An 8739-nucleotide genomic window follows, 5' to 3' on the forward strand; every position below is an offset into this window, starting at 1 on the left:
TCTCCACACTAAACAGCCCCACCTCCCTCAGCTGCTCCTCATAAGACTTGTTCTCTAGACCCCTCTCCAGCCTCCTTGCCCTTCTCTGGACACACTCCAGCACCTCAATGTCCTTCTTGTAGTGAGGGGCCCAAAACTGAACACAGTACTCGAGTTACAGCCTCACCAGTGCCGAGTACAGGGGCACGATCACCTCCCTACTCCTGCTGGCCACACTATTCCTGATACAAGCCAGGATGCCGCTGGCCTTCTTGGCCACCTGGGCACACGGCTGGCTCATGCTCAGCCGGCTGTCGACCTACACCCCCAGGTCCTTTTCCGCTGGGCAGCTTTTCAGCCACTCTTCCCCAATCCTGTAGCATTGCATGGGGTTGTTGTGACCCAAGTGCAGGACCCAGCATTTGGCCTTGTTGAAACTCATACAGTGGGCCTCGTCCCATCGATCCAGTCTGTCCAGATCCCTCTGCAGAGCCTTCCTACCATCAAGGAGACAGACACTCCCACCTATTTTAGTGTCACCTGCAAACTTACTGAGGGAGCACTCAATCCCTTCATCCAGATTTTTGATAAAGATGTTAAACAAGACCGGAACATGGCACCCAAAGCCCTTATTCTCCCTCCGCTCTTCCCTCAAGCCCTGTCGCGGCTGCCCTCCCTGCTCGGGTAGCCCAAGAAGGCAGCAGTGCGGGGCGGCGGGAGCCGTAGTCCCTCTCCCGAGCCGAGCCGCCCCATCTGGAGCAGGGCCACTGCCAGGCCCGGTAGCAGGGGACGGAGCGAGGGAGTGGTTGCAGAGAGCTCAGACCCCGGTCCCTTGCCCCCGCTGGCTGGGGCTCTCATCTGGCAGCTCCGTGGGATGTCAGATATTAGATTTCACAGGGAACACTGAAGAACAGATTATATCAGGAGTTTTACTACAAACTGTAGGATTTCAGGTGGATTTATCTGCTCCGCCAACCGAAACAATTAATTTTAGAAGCACTTACATAAGAGTGCTGGCATTCTCCAAAAAAAAAACCCAACCCCGTTTCTACCCGGCTGCCCACAGCCATCCTCCTGGGCAGCTGTCTCCAGCACTTACTAATTTGAGGTATTTCACCACAAAAACACCTAGCCGGGGAGGGGCAGGACCCTGGGTTCCCCCTGGGCTTTGGGGAGTGCAGAGCTACCGCGTTCCGCTGGCTGGGAAACGCGGGTGGTGAAACCATTGAGTTTTCCAGCTCAAAGCCATTTCCACAGGCGCCGGGCGCAGCTACAATGCTGTACGCGCGCGCGTAGATTTACTGCAGCGAGCCTCAGTTGCTAGCCTTCCCGGACTTGATTCTTATCTGTTATTTCAATTAAATCATACACCTGTTTCTAACTGTTAAATTCCAGGAAAACAGCACATTTCTGGCTGCTGTTTTTGGCTGGAAGGGTCACCCCACTGGAGACATTCATGGAGTTCAAGGTTGTCCAGGCAGCCACCATCTCTCTGCGGGCCTTGTACGAGGGCAAGCAGGAGAGACCAAGTAAGTTCCTTTTGTGAAAGCTAGACTACTAATAAACATTAATTTGACAATTTTTGCATGCCTTTCCGTGGTACAATAACAGTTTATACATACAAAGTTATCCTCTGCAGTGTGTGAGATGTCCCAGTGAACGTTTTTGCAGCAGATGACACTAACCCTGAGCACTTTTCCTTGGTTTTGGATCAAACAATACTCATTTTGATGAAAGTGGTGAAATGAAGAACGACTGTCATAACAGGAGCGTCCCAAAGTCCTACTGAAGCTTAACAAGAAACAGCAAAACCTACAGCCACCTCAAGTCCTCTCTTTCCTAGATCTTAACGTCTTAATGAATATTTGTCTACCAAATGCCATAGTTTCAGAATATTCATGTTATTCATTCATGAATTTCCTTCCTAGTCAGTTTTTAAGTATTCCTAACATTTTCTTAAGATTGTAAAGCAAAGCTGTAGGATTTTTACAAGATTAACTTCCCTATTATTAAAAATACCAAACAGCAACTGCATTCTCCCCACTGGAATTGTGTCTTCTAAGGAGTGGCTTTTTGTAATAGTCATCTGTTTGCTCCTGAAACCGTTGCTGGGTTTTCTGGCTTTGTTGGGTTTTTAAATGGTCTTTATGATTTTATGTTTTTTTATTATTCTATCCAGACTGAATGTGAAAAGGGCCCCGCATAACCAAAGCATGCATTTTCTACTTAAGCTGTAAACACAGGTTGTGTTAATGAAGATACATTCAGATGTGATTACTGCCCCTTCACAGCAACCCCCAAAAGGGAGGTGAGGGTTCGTTTGCTTTTTCTTTTCGGGGGCGGACTGCTTGAATGAGGCAGCTGTGCCTGTCCTGTTGGCATCTGCAGATCGCCAGAGCTCAGCAGCATGGACGTTTGCAGTGTCTTCCAAAAGTAATAAATGCTCGTTTCTGTCACATGGTCTTACTCTGGTGTAGATCCAGACTTATAATCATAGAACGATCATAGAATCACAGAATGCTTTGGGTTGGAAGGGACCTTTAGAGACCATCTAGTCCAACCCCCCTGCAGTGAGCAGGGACATCTTCAACTGCATCAGGTTGCTCAAAGCCCCGTCCAACCTGGCCTTGAACGTTTCCAGGGATGGGGCATCGACAACCTCTCTGGGCAACCTGCGCCAGTGTTTCACCACCCTCACTCTAACAAATTTCTTCCTTATATCTAGTCTCAATCCAGTCTCCCTTAGTTTAAGGCCATTACTCCTTCTCCTATTGCAACAAGCCCTGCTGAAAAGATTTTCCCCATCTTCCCTGTAGGCCCCTTCAGGTATTGAAAACCTTCTACAAGGTCTCCCCGCAGCCTTCTCCAGGCTGAACAGCCCCAGCTCTCCCAGCCTTTCCTCACAGCAGAGGGGTTCCAGCCCTCGGATCATTGCTGGGGCCTCCTCTGGTCCCGCTCCAACAGCTCCGGGTCTGTCCTGTGCCGAGGGCTCCAGAGCTGGACGCAGGACTCCCGGGGGGATCTCACCAGAGCGGGGCAGAATCCCCTCCCTCGCCCTGTGCCCACACTGCTGGGGATGCGGCCCGGGGCACGGCTGGCCTGCCGGGCTGCGCGGGGGCCGTAACTCCTTCTGACGGGCAAGGTGTTCGGGCCGAGAGCCGCAGTCAGGGGACGCTGCCCCGGCCCCCGCTCGCCCGGCACACCCCACGCGCGGGCTCCGCGCCCTCCTCAGCAGAACATGGGGCCGCTCTGCAGCCCCCTCCCCGCCTCGCCCGGGACCGTGACCCGAACCCGCCCTCAGCCCCACGGCGCCGACGCGCCCGCCCGCCTCCCTCCCCGGCCCCGCCCGGCCCGGGTCGCCCCGCCGCTGCCGGTCCGGAGTTTCCGTCAGGCGCGGGCCGGGCAGCTCGCGGCGGGGTCCTCGCGGCCGCAGCTAAGCGGCGCGGCGAGGCCCTTCCTCCCTCTTTCGCGCTCGGCAGCCGCGGCGGGAGGATGGGTGAGTGTCCGGACGGGAACCGGGCCGCGGCGGGGGACCGGGCCGGGCTGAAGTGGCTGGGGGGCGGGTGGGGGCGGCACGGCGGCTCGGGAGGGGCACGGCGGCTAGGGGAGGCCGTCGCGCAGTCCGAGCCCGCGCCCCGCCGAGCCCGCCGCCGGGAAGGGTGGTAGCGCCGCCGCCGCCATTATACCCACCGCGTCTCGGCCGCGTGTCGTGTCCCCCCCGGGCCGCTACCCTCATTGCCGCGTCCCCCCTCTTCTCGCGCAGGGAAGTGCAGGGGGCTCCGCACCGCCCGCAAGCTCCGCAGCCACCGCCGCGACCAGAAGTGGCACGACAAGCAGTACAAGAAGGCTCACCTGGGCACGGCGCTGAAGGCCAACCCCTTCGGCGGGGCCTCCCACGCCAAGGGCATCGTCCTGGAGAAAGTGTGGGTAGAGCAGGGGGTGGGCGGGGGGGCCGGGGGGGTTTGGCTACCCGAAACGGGGCCGCCTTGCTGTCGGTTTCTCCGTTGAAAACGTGCTTCGGTTTTTTCCGGGTGGCTGTGCCGAAAGTTGGTGGTTTGGTGGTTTGTTTTTTTTTCCCTCGTACACATGTTGCTTTAATTATTTTTTTGCTTGTTTAGAAGCAAAAGGACAAAAATACCACTTAACGCGGATCGGGGGGTGGATTTTCTGGGCGTGCCTTGCGTCACAGATGCATCTACTCTTCTTTTGGCCTTTTTTTCTTTATTTCATAATTTACAGTCTTCCTTGGGACACTGGCAGGGCTCCAAGGTGTATCTCAACCTTTTTTCTTTTTCCCCCTACAGATTTTTATTTACTGAATCGATATGTGTCTGTAGGTCATTAATTTTCATTTTTTCCTCAGCTTAGGAACGGGGCTTTTGCATATTGATTAGCTCTAAATACATAACTGGTATATTGATTAACTCCAGATAACTGATAGGTTTTGGTTTTGAAGTACAGATGCAACCTGCACTTAGTGCAAAGCAATACAGTGACTTGTGGTGGTGTAGTGAATATTTGCTAGTTAAACAAACTGATTTTTGCTGTTTTATTTCCATTTTAGCGGAGTAGAAGCTAAACAGCCCAACTCTGCTATCAGGAAATGTGTTAGAGTCCAGCTGATCAAGAATGGCAAAAAAATAACAGCTTTTGTTCCCAATGATGGCTGCCTGAACTTCATTGAGGTAATTATCAAGAAGTGATCTATATAAAATTGTATATCACATTAATGAAACATGATATTGACAGGTTAAGGGGATGGTTAAGACAAGGGTTGATCGTGTTCTGTTCTCTGTGTATAACACAGCTGTAGTGGCAGAGGCAGATGAAAAATGTGAGAGATGGTTTTATACTTTTCTTTCTGCAAAACACTGAAGGGGATGACAGCCCTGTATTAATGCATGAATAGCCTGCAGGATTTCTACCCTTTCTTTAAATTTGAGCCACACTCTAGGCATTCCCCCTTCAGACGTATGCACGGGTTTAATGTTCACCGCTTTGTAACTACATGGTCATTCATTGCAGGAAAACGATGAAGTTCTGGTTGCTGGTTTCGGTCGGAAGGGTCATGCCGTTGGTGACATTCCTGGAGTTCGCTTCAAGGTTGTCAAAGTAGCCAACGTTTCTCTGTTGGCCTTGTACAAGGGCAAGAAGGAGAGACCAAGATCATAAATATAGATTAATTTGTCAAAGAATGTCAATAAAGATTTTAATTGGAAGAACTTCTGTGCTTGTTATTCAAGGTTTATGAGTTTTTAATGTGTTATCTGCAAGTAGCATGCCTCAGAGATGCTGGGGCGTGCTGTCGTGTTTGTTGTTGGCAGCTGGCTTTTCCTTCTGCAAGAGATGCTCTGCTGTTGAACAGCAGAAGAGACCCAGAGCATCATCACAACCGGTGGGGCAGCTTGGGAAGTGCTGCATTTCCAAATTTACTGTTGTGCTGAGGTGTACTCCAGAGGGTTACAGGGTGTTCTGGCGCCTAGTGGACCATCCCCGACTGCCAGCACCTTCATAAAGGCTTCTTCAGCTTGATGACAAGAGTAGCGACTGCCTGGCCGTTGGGATGGACTGACTGATCCCTCTGTTATCGTCTCATAACCCTTCTTCCCAGCAGCTCATGAGGAGGGCCCTGTGAAACAGTTCCTGTGCTGCTATGCTGCCAGCTGTGCAGGACTGTAAATTAGATTCTGGAGCGTGGGTCCAGGCATGATGCTAATGTGGAGCGGGAAGCTCTCCGGTGTCTGCTCCACTGCCTGCGTACGTTGTTCACAAGGGTTGGGGTGCCGCACCAGTGCGGAGGAGGAGAGCGCTGGCACGCGTGGCCCAGTATGGCTGGCACTGCGATGTGCACCGAAAGTGGGCTAACGACTGCCTGTGTGCCAGACCCTAAGTGTCTCACAGAATCCCAGAATGTTTGGGTTGGAAGGGACCTCTGTGGGTCATTTAGTCCAACCCTCCTGCCGAAGCAGGGTCACCTACAGCAGGCTGCACAGGACCACGTCCAGGCAGGTCTTGAATATCTCCAGAGAAGGAGACTCCACAACCTCCCTGGGCAGTCTCTTCCAGTGCTCCGTCACCCTCAGAGGGAAGAAGTTCTTCCTCATGTTCAGACGGAACTTCCTGTGCTTCAGTTTGTGCCTATTGCCCCTTGTCCTGTCTCTGAGCACCACTGAAAAGAGCTTGGCTCCATCCTCCTGACACCCACCCTTAAGGTATTTATAAGGTCCCCTCTCAGCCTTTTCCAGACTAAATAAGCCCAGCTCCTTGTTCTCTGTCGTCTGAAGTGGGTAATTCTCACTGGATGTTAGGACAGCACTCGCAGGGGGAATATAACTGTTAGGATGGAAAGATTTGTCAGACAGCAAGACTGGATCTTACGTCTCTTCTAGATCTACTGTGACCTTTTGCTAGTCATTTAATATTTGTTTTTAAAGAGAGGTAATTCCAGTTCTATAGAATATCACTGTGCTCTACAAAGAAAGATCAACTGCTTTTCAGGAGCACAGGATAACTGTATCCTTTCTCTGGACACCACTAAATAGTTCAACTATCACATAACTGTGTAAAGGTGGTTGGTTGTTCAGCTGAGTTTTTTTTTCCGAAGCCTGAAGTATTACATGTCACTCCCTTGGTTTTGCCTATCTCATCAGGGGCTGAGCGTAGATGGTTTGAGAGGTGTTTGTATTAACTGCAGTAAATACTACACAATCCAGAACTTAATTACAGGCTCAATCTTTTTTAGAAGAAACAGACTGCTGTCTCATGTAGCTGGAATTTTATCTTCAGTCATCAGTCATAAAACTCTTCACATAGGAACTGAAATGAAATTTCTTACTGCTAGCTCTGGCCAAAAAAAAAAACCCTAATGTTTCTCTGGGACTATTAAATTCATCAGGAATCAAAATATCTCCTCAAGCAAGTTGGGAGGAGAAATGGCATGAATTTTAACATATATTTTGGAAAACAGCCTTCCTCAAATCGAAAATGCTCACTGTAAATATCAAAAATGGTATTTATTCATGGTCTTCAAATGATGTCAGCAGTTCTAGTTTCCAGTGTGAAAACAGGCAATGGCACCTGACACGCAATTCATCAGGTTTAGGTCCTGAAGGGATTATTAAACCATTTATCTCATCTCATCTCCCTCCTGCTCAGCCCCTAGAACTTCACCCAGCTCATTTCATGTGAAGTGCAAATGAAGTCTAACTAGCTGGACTTGAGCATCCCGCCTGATCTGAAGACACCCATTCCTTTTAGTTCATTCCAGCTGTTTTCATTTAACTGCTGAGTGTTACTGGAGTCAGTGTTACTGACTCCAGCATGTCCTTGAGTAGGGCTTTTTGCTAGATTAAAAAAACTACTAAATAGATGGATTTTTTTTTTTTTACTTTTCCAAGATGTCTGCACCACAATCAGGCTATTTGAAAACTAAAGTATTTCATCAGTTCATATCTTCAATTGTTTTTCTCTCTGTATTGTCCAGTTTTTCAATATCACTTTAAAATGCGGATGCCAGAACTAACACAGAATTACAGAACAGGACACCAGCCAAGAGCCCAACTTGCCGCTCTGTATCAGCAGTTAAATCATTGCCAGCTCTTCTGTTGATACTTGCGCTCATATATTTCACCTTGAATTCGTCCCGTCGAAAGTACATTTTGCACAAAGCCTACAGCGGTGTGCTGGGCTCTTTGTTTCATGTTAGAGCTATCTTAACGCAAGAAAACCTCAAAATATTTATCTGGCTGAAGTTAAGAGTGTAAAGAATTCCCTCGTTATAATCACAGTTCATCTGTATGTTCATTCAAAACTCTCTACTTCAATTTTAGTATTCATTAATTCATATGAAAATGGTGTCAAATTCAAGAACAGATTGAGAATCTCTACTAAGGGGTATTTTGTAGCTCTGTCATCTGGGAATTTGTGAGATTCGGATTCAAATCCTTGTTCAGGCGCAGAAGCAATGCTGAGCTTGGATCTCCCTTACCCTTGTAAAGGAAGCAGCCCCAGTCATAAAGCAAACCGCTTGCGCTGCAGCCCCTTCCCAGCATTGCAGGGGAACTGTGGAAAAGACGCTCTCTGCAATTCCAGAATTCAGGCTCTCCCTGTTGGAACCCGACTGAAACGCCCTCCAAGATTCCCAGGGTGAGGCCTTAACCCCCCACTGGTCCCAGGCGCCGTGTAAATGCGCAGTACCTGTAGTGCGCTCCAGTCACTGAGCACATCGAAGCCTAAGTGAAGGGGTTGAGTGGACCATGCCACCAGCTACCCCCATGGCCACCCAAGGTACCCAATATCGCCACTTTTTTTACTGTGCTTTCTGGTTTCCTAGCCCTCCTGTCTTCTTGGATAGTGGAGGGTTAACTGCTTGTAATTTTTTTTCCTTTCATGCAACCATATGCGTGTTCTGGATGTGTTCTCTTTTCACCCAAAATGTTATGCGGATGGATTCTGAGGATCTTCTACCTCTGCCCAGTATTTCTTACAGCTTCACTGAATCAAAGCTACTGTTTAAGCACAGCAACTTCAACCATGCTATTGTATGCCCAGACATCCCAGATACGTCCCTATCACATCTGCTGCGCTCTGCCTAGCACTTCTGCGAAACTTGGAATACATGTGCAGTAATGGGAGGTAGCACGCAGCAGCGATGCATACATATTCTACTACAAAGCCTCCGAAATCCAGCCTTCATCCAAGAGCAGAACAATGTGAGTAGACAGACAGGTTTGAAAGCAGTGGCTGCCATCAGTAGAGGTA

The 8739-nt window shown here is 49.6% G+C and overlaps 1 protein-coding gene across 2 annotated transcripts in view; it reads left to right on the forward strand.

Annotated features, from left to right (window-relative positions):
* RPS23 (ribosomal protein S23) overlaps nt 1-5201 on the forward strand; it is a 53047-nt gene extending 47846 nt beyond the window's left edge. Inside the window, exons 1-4 of one of the 2 annotated variants that reach the window (XM_075410690.1) lie at nt 3371-3475; nt 3743-3902; nt 4544-4664; nt 5005-5201. In XM_075410690.1, coding sequence (XP_075266805.1) covers nt 3472-3475; nt 3743-3902; nt 4544-4664; nt 5005-5151 — 432 coding nt within the window. In that variant the 5' untranslated portion in view covers nt 3371-3471 and the 3' untranslated portion in view covers nt 5152-5201. Of the gene's footprint in view, nt 1-3370; nt 3476-3742; nt 3903-4543; nt 4665-5004 lie in introns of those variants that run through there. The other variant, XM_075410691.1, reaches the window with a different exon arrangement.
* Nucleotides 5202-8739: the final 3538 nt, after the last annotated feature.

This window comes from Opisthocomus hoazin, chromosome Z, assembly GCF_030867145.1.
Source record: "Opisthocomus hoazin isolate bOpiHoa1 chromosome Z, bOpiHoa1.hap1, whole genome shotgun sequence".
Taxonomy (NCBI): domain Eukaryota; kingdom Metazoa; phylum Chordata; class Aves; order Opisthocomiformes; family Opisthocomidae; genus Opisthocomus; species Opisthocomus hoazin.